The following is a 13,428-nucleotide window of genomic DNA, read 5'->3' as shown; positions in this document are numbered from 1 at the left end:
TAGGTTCAATCTGCCTCATACACACACAATTACCCCTAACAAAGGAAATACAAAGAGAATTCTAAAGGCCAGCAGCAGTGAAAAGGGTGTACACAAGGAGGAAAGTTATACCCCTGTATCATTCTTTAAGAGTTCTTGTTCTGAAACCCAATAGTAATTTACATAAAATGAACAACAAAAAGCAGCATAAATCAAAACTTACGCTGGCCTCTCCAGGTTTGCAGTCCAGCACAGTTTTAAGAGATTGCAAGGAATGGATAATGCACTGTTCAAACTGGGATGGCTGAAAGGCAAATTACTTGTTAGCTTTAGATAGGCATGTCAAGTATATACTACGCAAATACATTGAAATCTCCATGCTCCATGCCATCTAGGAAGCCTTTTATTTTCAAATTATGCCCCATCCCACTCCTTGCCCCAAAATCTGATTCATGTATTACCAGAAGACCATTTTGTAGTGATGTACTTCTGTACTTCTCCACAGAATTTTTACCATAGATCAACATACATTTTTTTTAATCTGAATGAGAGACTTCTACGCCAAACAGCCTCTTCTAAAAGGGTTATGAAAGATTTTTGTAGCTTATTTGTGGTAGCATATATTGACAGTTAGAGTATAGATGCCTGTGACACCATCTCTTCTCCCCCCTATTAAGTTGGGATCGAATTTCACCTGGGATATCACATATTTCTGCACCTGATTTCAGCAAAAGGTTTTTAAGAAAACCCATCTGAAATTTTTCCTTCATGTGAAAGCAAAATAATCCACTCGTTTGGGGGCCTTTTTTTACTTTCAGGTTTCCAAACCTGAAGTACAAATGTCTTGATGCATGGATCAATTTCACTCTATAAGTGTGAACAAGTTCACAGCATCAGTTATTAGTCAGTTTTTCCTTGTCCTTCTCTCTTCCCTGTTAAGTCACACTTTTTTTTTTTTTTTTTTTTTAAATGAGGCTGCCTGCTGGTATTAGGCAGGAAGCTGCTGTACAGGGCAACTGAAGCTCAGAAGTGTCACTGCTCTAGAAAAGAGGGACATCATCCTATTGGATTTGGGTCAAAGAGGTGGACAAAAAAAGCTTCTAAACAGTGTAAACCTGTTTTTCATCCAGTAGATAATTTATGGCTTGTCACCAGCTTTAGGTTTAGAAGTAACTTTTATTTCTGTAAATGCTGAGGTGGAGGTGGATCATGAAAGTGATGCCTGCATGGCAACCTGAAAAATCACGGGGGGAAAAAAACCCACTAAGACAATCTGTAATAATTGTTTTTAAAAGAAGAGAATAGCAGTTCAAGCTGCTCTTGTGTTTTTGTTTCCACACAAAAAACCATATCACACCTCAGGAAAATAAAGCTGTTCAGGTATGTTACTCTTTGGCTATTATGAAACTGAGGGAAGTTGGTTCTGTGTCTTACTGTATCCTTTACCTGGAATATAAGTGCCGAAGGCATTATCAACCAGTATTTCCTGTAAACTTAAAATCAGTTTCTGTCTTAAATCTAAAACGTCCCCCAAGGAGACTGCCTGGTCCTTGTTTATACTGGTTAATTTTTGGTACAATTTTTGCTCTAACATTACCATAATGAACTAACTCTACTTTAGTAGATAAATAACACTGCTATGACAACACATAGTCAACTCGCACCATCACAATTTGGCATGTCTCAAGCCTCAAAAAAGTATCTCAGGAAGTGCTGTGTACAAGGAATTCATGGGCAATTCCTGAATACAAAAAGGACTTAAGTAGTTTTTAAACAAAGATGGGTTAGGATACAGCAAAAGCATAAAGAAACAAAGCTTTTGTGGAAGATCCTTCCTCCTCCTTCCATTTTACAGATGAATAGTAAAAACCAGAAAAGTTAAGGGACTTGCCCAAGTCTGCGGCAACTGAAACCTCGACTAGAGGCTGTAAATCTGGTTATAATACTACAATTGCCCCACAACACTCCTTCCTACAAATGTGTATACTGTGACTGCTTTATGTCCTCCTACTCAACTTCAAACATGTATTTATAGAAGCAAATAAGAAAAACTAAAGCAGTCTGTGGAGCATTGCCTTAGATAATACACAAAGCAACTCTCCCTCCCACAGGCCCTTTCTGCTTTCGCAGATTGTTTTTAAGTCACACCTACAACGAGCTTGCTATGTTTTAGGCATTACTCATTACTGTTTATTTCCAGAAAGCATCTCACTAATTTATCTGAATTTGGTTTCAACTCATCTGTTGTTTGTGTGTAGGCAATCTCCTAAATTAGTTGCTTTTCAGTTCAATTTCTCATTATAACATATAAGTGACCTATTTATCTAGCTACAGACCAATTCCATGGTAGTGTGCCTACTAAGTTATGAAGCATTTTCATGTGAACTGAACTTGTTGTGACCTCAAAAATATTTTTTTACTTCAAGAAACCATCTCTAAAATAAGATGCTTAACAATGAAAGGTATTATTGTTTATCTCAGCAAAATCATGCTGGTCAGTAGTAATTATACTGATACATTTTAATTACCCTAATTAGAGCAGAAAGTCATGCTACATATTTTGGTGCCCAGTTCTTACATGTCTCACAAATTCGCAAAGCTTTTATGTATATTTTTTTCCTTCTGTTTTGTACCTTCAAAAATATTGCTGTCTAGTACGAGCGTTATCACTTAAAAGTTACTTCAGACCTAATGGTTTAAGGAGTACAAATAAAAATTTTGTTAAAGGAAGAAAATAAAAAAAAGCAACTTTGTGTTTGGTGTTGGGAATCTGTTAAGAGTGCTGTAAGTAAGCTACCATCTGCACAAAAAAGTTTGTATTTTTAATCTTCCTATATTTTCATATTTTAATAAAACTAGAGATACCAGTATGCACACATAAAAAGTCCAAAATAACCCAATTTTTGGAGAATACAGAAACCAGTTTCATTACACTTGCCAAAAAAAAAAAAATACAGCAAAGAATGTGCCTACAAGACACACAAGTATACCCACCAACGATGTCAAACCTTCGTTGTCAACAACCCAGTCTTCCTTCTCAGCTAACCTCTTTATATCTGTAAGACAGAGCAAGAGGGGGAGGGGGAAGGAGAAGGTATTCATTTTCATTATTAAAACCTCCTTGAACTTGAAAAGTTAAACCACAGACATTGGGACTGCAATGACTAGGCATACAAGCAAATAGCACTAAAAGCTTCAAAGCTTTCAGCATTCTCAAGTGACTAAGAATGGAACTCATACATGGTATGCTGGTGACACCACACAGAGAACCGTATCTATGATACATGGCAAGACTTGCATGAAGCACATCTTTTACTGGAAAGATTAAAATTAAAGGAATATTGTGAAGGCTTTGGGTTTGTTCTTATTTTGTAAATTTTTAATCACAACATAAAATACTGCACTTAAGAACCCAGGTCTCTAGTCTATTACACTCCAGTTCAATTAAAAAGGAAAGAGCAAGTACCTAGTATTTTAGCAAAGACAGAAAGGGCAGCATATAATTCATATTTAACAATTATAGAAGAGGCACAGGGTCCCCACTTGGGGTCAAGAATACATGCTGCTAGAGTTTCTTCAAAAATACATGAAGGCATATGCAAAAAACACTCTCTTCTGCTAATCAGAAGGTGCCAATTTCTATAGGCATACTGAAGCTAACAGGAGCTAAGTCAAGATGCAAATCAAAAGTTGATGCACTGTAAACAAAATTCCTCTATGGATGCACGCATTCTGCACCATCACTTTTTTTAAGGCTTAATTGACTTGTAAACAGAACAAAGATGAACTGTGTACAGGTCATGGGGGCTTTGACATACAGTTTTTCACACACAAATTACTCACCAGAACTGTCTGTACACCATGAAACTCCCTTTTAAATGAGCAAAAATTTTGGTGAATTACCATCTCTCCCCAAAATCGAGGAAAAGAGGATAACTAATGCATGCTGAAAGGTATCTTCACTACCTTGGTGATTTAATTAGCTAAATTAAGAAGCTTGGTTATGGTGTCATACCCTGCAATGCTACATTTTACGGAAGTATAGGCTTAGTGAGGACAAAAAGTATTAAAGGATTGTGCAGAATAATTACTCATTTGCCTATTTAGTAAACCTCTTAATTCAACCAATATTCTTGCAAGGCTTTAGATTGCACTTATCAGCCTTTACATGCTTTTGTTGCTGCTCAACTTTGCATTCTGTTCTGAGCTAATACAACAAATGTCTTTCTTGTATTTCACTGCTCACCGAATTCCAGTCAGATACATTCATGTAAACCCCCTGTCTAGTCTGGCATTCACATAATTTGACTTTCATGACCTTTATGACCATTGAACACATATAAGAGGGAAAGAACACAGGCTGCTTCGCAGGACCAGTGTGAGTATATAATGTTTATCATAAGACAACAAGAACCCCGTGTGTGGGCAGATGTGTCCTATTTAAATAGCTACCATTAGAGAGCTCTGTTAAAAATTTTAACCAATCTGAATGCCTTTACCAACTTACAAGCTGCAACAGGAGATGAGACTGAACTTTCTATCAGCAGTCTATGCAGCTCATATTTCAGAGAGATTCTAGAGCTGAGATTCAAGTCCAGGAGGCACCTTTTTGACTTACGTTTTAAAGATATAACTACAGCCGAGATCCATCTACATAGCTCCATGAGAGTATCCATTAACTACTTTTTCACTGGTTCCCTAAAAACAAGTTTCTTCAAGGGCCTGATTAACCTGGTCCTGTCCAGAAAAACACATCTAAACACACAGCACAAATGCAACTTTGCTTTAGCCGGCAAAAAACAACAGAGAAAACAAAGGGTTCCATAGATAAGACAGTGCAACAACATGGAATGAGAGTCATCATACAGGCAGGCATCTTTTTTTCTTCTCCTGTTTGAGGATACAGCCAACACACAGAACTGATAGGGGATGGAAGCAGAAGTCAAGGAAGGCTGCTGGTAGTGGCTAGATCAGAGAGAGATACATTATCCAGCCAACATAACATACTAGAATCTCAAGGGATCTGATTTCTTTTGATTCAAGGAGAAAAAAAAGTATGAATAAAGATGTTCAGACATACAGAGAATTGTACACACATAGACTGGTAAATCTTTTATAAAAACCTAAGGCACAGACTACCACAAGAGTTTTTCCTCCACAGAACACATGTGGCCAGCAATCAGTATGTAAGCAGCAGAAACACTGGATCTGAACAAAGAACTAGGCTATCATCATGATGCAACAAGTAGGCAAAACTAGTCAGACAGCAGACTTTTTTTGCTGAGAGCTTCATCATTAATCACTTATCAGAGCTCTCTGGACTGCACTGGAGAAGCTAGACAGATGCTCAGAGATTTAATAAGCTAAGAACTGTCAGCAAAATGGTTTGGAGCTAGATACTTTCTTTCTTTGAAACAGTCGGGTCATCTGAGGAATCAGTCACAACTGCTGGACAGAGGGCAGTCAGTCCAATAGGACCATCCTCATGGTACAATTAAAAACAAACAACCAAACCCCACAACACAAAACCAAACCAACCAACCAAATCCCACCCCCCCCCCCCCCCGTTTCACCTACCTCTTAAGTAAAATAAAATAAAATAACATATATAATTGATCTCAATTGTGCTAAGTGAAGAAAAGCAAAAAAGACATCCTCATACTTCAAGTGACATCTGAAACAGTGGTAATACTTTCTGTATAGAGTTTTAAAGAGACAAGACTATGTATTTGTATGGCTAGCTTGATATTAAAGCAGAAAAGTAACATTAACATTGAAATGGGATATAATAAAAGTATTGATATCTAAGAATACAATTCATATCAAAATTATATTAAATAAACTACAGAGGCTTTATGATGCTATGTCACCAAAAATTTAAAAATTTGCTTATTATAGCCACCCGTGCTTTGCACACTTCAGGCTTTAGTAAAAAACTTAGTTCCATGTCAGCCTTCAAAATAATGATGAATCACATGTTAAAGATTAAAACCTGATGAAACTTTAAGATTAAAAAAGCCCTAGTTTTGTTTTTTTTTAACATTGAAGGTAATTAGTCTTTTGGAAGCTAAGTGAATTAGTAGATCAATCTGCCCTGATTTTAAGAGACACATTTATTTCTGGAAGATTTACTTCATTCACATTTAAGTTTCGAAGCTGAATAAAAGAATGGTAAGATGAATGGCCTCTGATGCACATACAGTCACATTAGATTTAGAGAATGTGTTACTGCCCTTGACAATCCAGACATTTATGGCAAAAACTGTGTACACAGCAGGAAGCCTAGGGATTATAATGTTAGTAAAAGGCCTTGGAAAACACACAACTAAAATACTTTATAAAGGGATGGGGATTTTTTTTTTCTTGGGAGTGGGACACTACTTATTTCATTCTTCACTTCATTCGAGAACTCAAAAAAGAAAATAAAATATATTTCCAATATGGAAAAGCTGCATCATGAGATAAATCACTGGCATTGTAAAACTGTCTCAACCCAAAGGAAACAGACCTAAACTACTGTATTCATTAAACTAAGGGAAGAAAAAACTCCTAACACACATTTCTGTCAGAAAAGTGAAATACTTGAGTAACATTAGTGAGATATTACAGAACTCAGTGGAATCCATTGCCACTACAATGCCTGTAACAAACATGGTTGTCTTCCAGAACATTGTTTGGCCTAATCAGAGAAAAAAAAAAATTGACAGTAAGCAAAGAGATCTGCAGCCTTCTATTACCTTCAGCTGTGTGTTGTAAGGTCACTATAATGCAACGTACACGAAGATCCAAAATAAGATCCTGGATGATCTGAAGCATATCGTTGGGTATCTCGAGTGCAGTAAGAGATTCAGAACTAAGCCTAGAAAGCAAATAAAGTTAGACTGAAGTGTAGATCTGCAGGATCTTTTAAGCTAATATAACTTCATTGACTTTTTAAGACATTTTTTGTGCATGCGAATGCAGTAGCTCCATCCGTAGTGTATCTTTGAAAGCTGGTTATCCTATTCAGAGAAGATTAATTATTTACTTAATTTAGAAGCTTGCAAATACAGATTTATTTCTCTGTAACATTACAATAATTAATGTCATCACAGCAACATGCCAACTTTTCACACTGACCTCTTGCACTTCCCTGCCTACCTTTCTGCATCCATCTCTTGTCTTATGATCCAAGAGTAATGGTTTTGGAGCAGGAGTAGCTTTTTTGCGGTTTTTATGTGAATTCCTAGATCAAATCCTAGGTCCACAACAGGGTTTCCAAGATACTGTTTATCTGCATTACAACAGTCACTGCCATAAATGATGATGTGGCTGTGCATCAGGTTGCCAAGAATATACACATTTAAGGAGTGAAGAGTGCATTCATTCACTGTTTTGCCCCCAACTCTGACTGGGCACAAATCACCAACTACTGTAGCTGAGGATGGAAACATTTCATTTCCATTTCTTCCTGTAGAAATAGTAACATAGCAGTTGCTTGTGACGAATAGTATTTTGGCTTTTAACTAAAAGCCTGCAGTTGAGCTCAGACTTTAGTTAGGGGCACAAAGTGAGTTTCACTGCTTTTATCTGACTCTTGCATATTTAAGCAAGGACAATTCAAATGCCGCCACTGGCATCTGCCCTACTGCACAGGTACTAGAAAATGCCAAGGAACAGAAGCAGGAAGGCACAAGCAAACAAGTTTGAGTACTAACTGGAACGTTTCCAATCATCCACCTGCGGGCTTCAGTTCCTTACCCTGGTATTGCGCACCAACCATCATAAACCTTACGATTAACAAGGCTGCTATCTACTCAGCACAACTACTGAATTAGTGCAGACTTATGTAATCTACTATCTCAGCCATCCAGGAAACACAACACGTAAATACCGATCTATGAGAAGTTTAAGTACAGGACTTCTGTGCAGTCTAGCATTGATTTCATTTCTAAGGGAGCACACAGCTGTGACATTCCTAAGGTAATCTTTTTCTTCCTATAACTCACCTTAACAAATACATACCTTTCTACCCTTACAGTAAAGCTAAAGCTTCTGAATAGCTTCACTTTATTGCATAGCTCTAATTTATCCTCTGGAGCTTATTCATACTGGGCAATGACAGAATGGGGTACAAGGGAAAGACCCTGCAACCACCCCACTTTAAGCTGTGTTATACATATAAACAAGCAGAGAAACTGAGATCACACAGATGTAATGACAACTCGTTATCTAATTTTGTAAGTTTCAACATTCTTCCATACAAATAGAACTGTAAATCATTTGTGAGATGGCTGAAAAGAGTGAAATTCTGTCATGTACTTCATAATGACTTTATGTTAGAAACTATACAAATAAGACCTAAGCTATTACATAACTTTGCAATAAATAAGGTTTTTATGCAATGTGTAGACTCTTCAGGAGAAGAGTTCACCTTCATCGCTGTTGTGTCACAAGGTTTTATCGGATTGTCAAAGTGTGTGGGCTCAAAAAGAATTGCAGCACTTGCAAAAGCTTCTGAACTGGTCATCACTGGTCAGTACCCCATCACGGTATGTTCAGTTCCTCTTCCAGACTGCCCCTTTTCTTCTCTACTTTTGACTGCTTTGCATTAAAGTCTAGCTCACTACTAAAGTGCCAGCACAGGCATCAGTAAGAACATGAGGTGGGGAAAAGAGTGGGAGGGAGAGAAAATTCCCCCAGCTCTCAGTTCAGTCATTGATTACCAGGGCAGTGGCCAGAAAGCGAGAGGAGAATCTCTAAAAAAAGAGTCTTTTCACATATCCTATAACCTCACAGCCTGGATCATACCTTGGATGGCAGGACTCGGCAGCACAACCAACCTCTAGAGAATCTGTTGGTTAAATTTTCCAAGTCGATATTACAGATGTGCAACTGTTAAATTCTAGAATTTTATAATTTCAGTGAAATTGGATTGCTTCTCATAAAAGGGCAACACTGGTGCCAAAGCCTGTTCCCTTGCCCCTTTAGATCTTTTCATCAAATGCCAAGTCAGCTCCTTCTTAAATTGGAAGCTTTCCATAAAATTCAGCTAGAATAAGAAACTTCACATGGAAAATTTTTTTCTAAATGCTTGAAGTACAGATAATGTAACTGACAACAGACTTTGGGAAAGCGTCAAGGAGACTTAACAGGTATGTAGCACTGTGATGCGTCTGCATCCATCTGCAATAAGAATATCTGTATGTGACTATACCCCTTTCTCTTCTTCCTCTGTGCTTCGCTTGTCACCTACTTTGGAAACTGCAGATAAAAAGTATAGTATCATATCCAGGTAATAATCAAGTTTCCAAAAAAATAATGACAATTCTTATATCCTCCATAGACAAATAGAAGCACATTCTGTATATTAATGAGACATTTTGTAATTAATGACATGCACATTACTAAATTTATAAACAAATATAATTGTAAGTAGAATGACATTATAAGCAGGAATATCACCTTCCATAAAACAACTTTTTATGATTTAAGAATGATTTAAACATAATTTAAGAATGATACTATAGTAAGAAGCATTCTATTTTCACCCATTCTGGCAGAGATGGGGAAGACTTGTAGTAAATGAAGCAGATTAATTGCTTTCTACCCTAAAGAACCAAATCCTGTTTCATTCGTGGAGCGTTTACCCTGTGCCAAGCAAGCATTTTATTCAATTTTTTTCATAAGATGGTAATGAAAAAACATAATCTATTATTATGTAATGAAGCTATATCATGAGACATTATTAATTATACTTGCACACAGAATCCTAAATCTGCCATAAGTGATTTTTTTAATCCTATTTTTTGAAAATGTTAACATTCTCACTACTCAGGGTACTTAACACAATAAACAAAACAACTGGTTTTAAAAACACACATATTCCAGGACTAGCATAATTTTGTAGGTCCATAGATCCATTTACCTTACAGTCTGGATAACATGTGTTAGCCACTGGCCAGACAGTTCAGATTTCATCTCCCAGCCACCATACTGTCTTGATTCTCCTTCTCTGAGGCTGAATGGAAGCAAAGCTCCACGGATAAGTTTTACCAGAGAGTGCATCACTTCCTGAATCATTTTCTGCATCAGAAGAAGGGAAAGAAAAATCACGCAAAAACTCTATCAAAGCACTTAAACAGCCATGTAGTTGCCACACACACCAGCTTGGAATGTATTATTTACATACAGGTGGCTCTACATGGTAGGGAGTAGAGGAGAAGGAGGTATCAGGGCACATAGATGATTTAAGAAATCTAATTTTCAAGGCGGTGACACTAAAGTATATACCTCTGAAGGACAACTGAAAGAAAGCAAGGGTTTCCCCCCATAACTTACCTTGAAATCGTTTTGTCTTTGCCTGGCGTTTTTCTTTGATCTTTCCATTTGGCCTGACTTTTCAGCAGTCTTGTGAAAATGAGAAAATTGAAAAGTGTAAGTATCTCATAACCACTGTTAAAACAATTCTGAAAAGAGGGGTTTCAAGGTGAAGAAGTGAAAACCCATGAGTTTATGATGCAATTATAAAAACTAACTCATGGCATCTCAATACGAAAAGACTTTCTCTCTCTAAACAAATGTGCTAATGTTTAAACCTGAGGGACAATGTGTTTTTTAAGACAAAGTCAGAGACAAGCGTAAGAGTAGCTCAAGCAATACAAACTTCATGAGGTTGAAGTTTTCTCACTGCCATGTCAGTGAGAGCTAAAACATATATAGCCCAATTGTGGATCAAATTTATATGAAGGAACTCTTATTTCCTCAGCATGAAAGCGGCCTGGAGAAGGACATCAATGTGACATGGGAGATACTTCTTGGCATGAGGGCAATTTGGAACGGTAACATGTGAGGGGGAGGACTGAGGGGTTTTTGTTTAAGCAACAGCATTTTGTTGACAATTCTCATTTAAAGAGTTCTGTAATAGTAACAAATGTAAAATAATCCGTATCTTCACGGACAGTTCACTTCTTTGAAAACTGAGGAACACGAGTACTTTGCATGAGACAGAGTTGAAAAAAACCATGGTTTGACTAATAGTCTTCCTGTTTGTAGTTCTAGCCTTCTGTGGAGTCTACTGAGAACACAGTAAATTATAATGAAAAAGTTATTTCAAATACTGGGTTGAGCGCAGATCTAGGATTTTCTAGTTAGAAAATCTCCTTTTATGTATGTACAGCAACATCTACTGGGCGAAAAGCGCAACACCATGAAGAGGGTGTTCTCAAAGAGAATCGGTTCGCTTTCAAGTCACTCATTTGAAAAGCTGTATTTTTCAAACTCCCTCTTTTGCTAAAGCATTTCAGGTTTTCAAGGATTTTCAAGGTGAAATAATTTGAAGTGATCAAAAACTAAAAGAAAAATAAAATTGTCAAACAGTTTTGGAAAATACATACTATGAAACTCATACTTTAAGGCTCCGAATTATACAGTTTCAGTTGAGAACACCACTTGAGTTACTGCTGCATGTAATATTCACTTCTGTCTTCTAATGCCTTAAAAAGGAAATAAGCTGCACTCCCTTAAACCTCAGGTAGCAACTTAAAATTCACACTGTTTTACAGCTGGATTAAACCACCAAAAAAAATATAATTTCACAGATCTTTGATTTTTATTTTTCTTTTTCTTAGTGGTTTTACTGAAGACCAACCTTACACCTTTCCTGCACAGACAGACCAAAACCATCTTGTGGTAAGACCAACGGTTACTACTCACATTTGTGACTTCGCCTAGAGTGATTCAAAGAACTCAACTTTTTAAACTGTTGAAAATACCACGTAAATCTTTAACTGACAATGTTTTAAGGCATATAGCTGACCTTTCAGAACTAACACCACCACATACCCCCAAAACCCTATAAACTGAACAAGAGAAAATACAGTTTGGAATTCATATATGTGGATTTTCTTTTCATGTTTTCCAAATGTCTTGAGGACTTAATAAGCTAACTGAAATGACCCTCTATACCTTTTTCACAGGACTTTTCTTAAAAAACTGTAGCAATCACCTTGCTTCCTGAATGACAATAAATAGCAAGCAATGTGGTAAAAGAAATTTCTTCGTGGACAATTAAAATCTGTACGGTTTCTGATAGAAAAACATGTAAACCTTGAGTCTTGAATGTGATGTCTAACAGATATTCTTAGGTGCTCTAGAAGAAGTCTTCTAGCTTATGCCACTCTCTCCTCACACTCACTCTCAGTGCATCGTGACTTGCAGACCACACAAAATGAACTGAGGGCACCATCCCGCCTCTCTCCCCAACAACTTGGGGGGCTTCCGTAAGGACCAAAGGAGCAGAAGAAATCAAACGTATGGGGATTAATTTCTCACAAGCTCAGAATCTGGCCCAACAGAAGAAGAGTAAGCGTGCCTTAAAGACTAACAGGAAAACTACCTAACTACCTCTTCCTCTTTTTTTTTTTTTCTTAAATACATGGAAACAGTTTTCTTCAGACATGACATAAGATCAGTGCATTTTCCATTTGCAGTCATTTTCATGAGCAGAATTTCTCAACCTTGTTTACAGCTCAAGTCTTAGTTTCTCTAGAAATTGCTTTCTTTTTCACTGTACTCTGAAAAACCTATTATGATAACTTAACAGGTGAATTCGTAAAGTCTAATTTCCAATGATATGGTTGTCAAATATAAAGGCTGTCATTTCCCTTATGAAATTAATTATTCTTCTGAAAGTCAACAGTACTAAGGTTTATTCTTGATTCTACTTCCTTCACTGAATATTATGAGTAAATATCATATCTTTCTTTTGATTGTTTCATGTACAATGAGGATCACAAACAGAATCGATTTCACTGGAGCTATAACGCTCTTTAGTTTGTGTTCAACATATAAAGGGCTATAGCACCTATTAGTATCATCATATGAAAACATTCTGTTGATTTACACACCAAGGCAATAAATAGAATAACTGCTTGAGAAATTAATTCTTTAGTTAGAGAAAAGGAAAATGGCAAAATTTTCACTGTTTTCACTTCCAATTTTCCTTTTCCCAAGGTTTTTGTTTTATTTTCTACCAAAAGCTGCAGTTCTGCTTTAGGGATGATTTTGTAGCTGTTATGACTTAAGGATTAAGCACAGCAGGACAGTGTAAGCATGTAAGGACAAAAAAAATCTTGAAAGATGAGATGATATAGCAACAGTTAAACAGTTTTAGATGCATAAATTTTTAGGTTCGATATAGAAGGTGATCTGAATAATAGACATGTCCAAAAGCTTGCTTATTTTCCACCTGCTCTGTATTGTCCTAACTATTTCTACATCTCTTTATAGACCTTGTCTTCAGAGTTTTTTAGGGCCCAGAATGAGTGAATCCAAACTGCAGTCAGCAGGACTTCCCAGTGATAGCTATGCAGATGAGGTGTGAATTAGCGCCTTAGAATCTGTTGATGGAACAGAGAGCTGCCTTTCACTACACTTCAATGATGTGTTTGTCTTTGTCAGACCTGCCCT

At 36.9% G+C, this 13,428-nt stretch overlaps 1 protein-coding gene across 2 annotated transcripts in view; it reads right to left on the bottom strand.

Annotated features, from left to right (window-relative positions):
• Positions 1-13,428, bottom strand: part of EXOC2 (exocyst complex component 2) — a 133,574-nt gene that overhangs the window by 46,396 nt on the left and 73,750 nt on the right. For both annotated transcript variants that reach the window (XM_037379398.1, XM_037379399.1), the window contains exons 14-18: positions 10,300-10,368; positions 9,887-10,044; positions 6,717-6,838; positions 2,974-3,035; positions 203-283 (exon numbers count right to left, since the gene is read on the bottom strand). In XM_037379398.1, the coding sequence (XP_037235295.1) occupies positions 203-283; positions 2,974-3,035; positions 6,717-6,838; positions 9,887-10,044; positions 10,300-10,368 (492 nt within the window). The remainder of the gene's footprint in view (positions 1-202; positions 284-2,973; positions 3,036-6,716; positions 6,839-9,886; positions 10,045-10,299; positions 10,369-13,428) is intronic.

Source organism: Falco rusticolus, chromosome 3, assembly GCF_015220075.1.
Source record: "Falco rusticolus isolate bFalRus1 chromosome 3, bFalRus1.pri, whole genome shotgun sequence".
NCBI lineage: Eukaryota > Metazoa > Chordata > Aves > Falconiformes > Falconidae > Falco > Falco rusticolus.
Note: the sequence above shows the minus strand (reverse complement) of the source record. Positions and strands in the feature narration are given on the sequence as shown.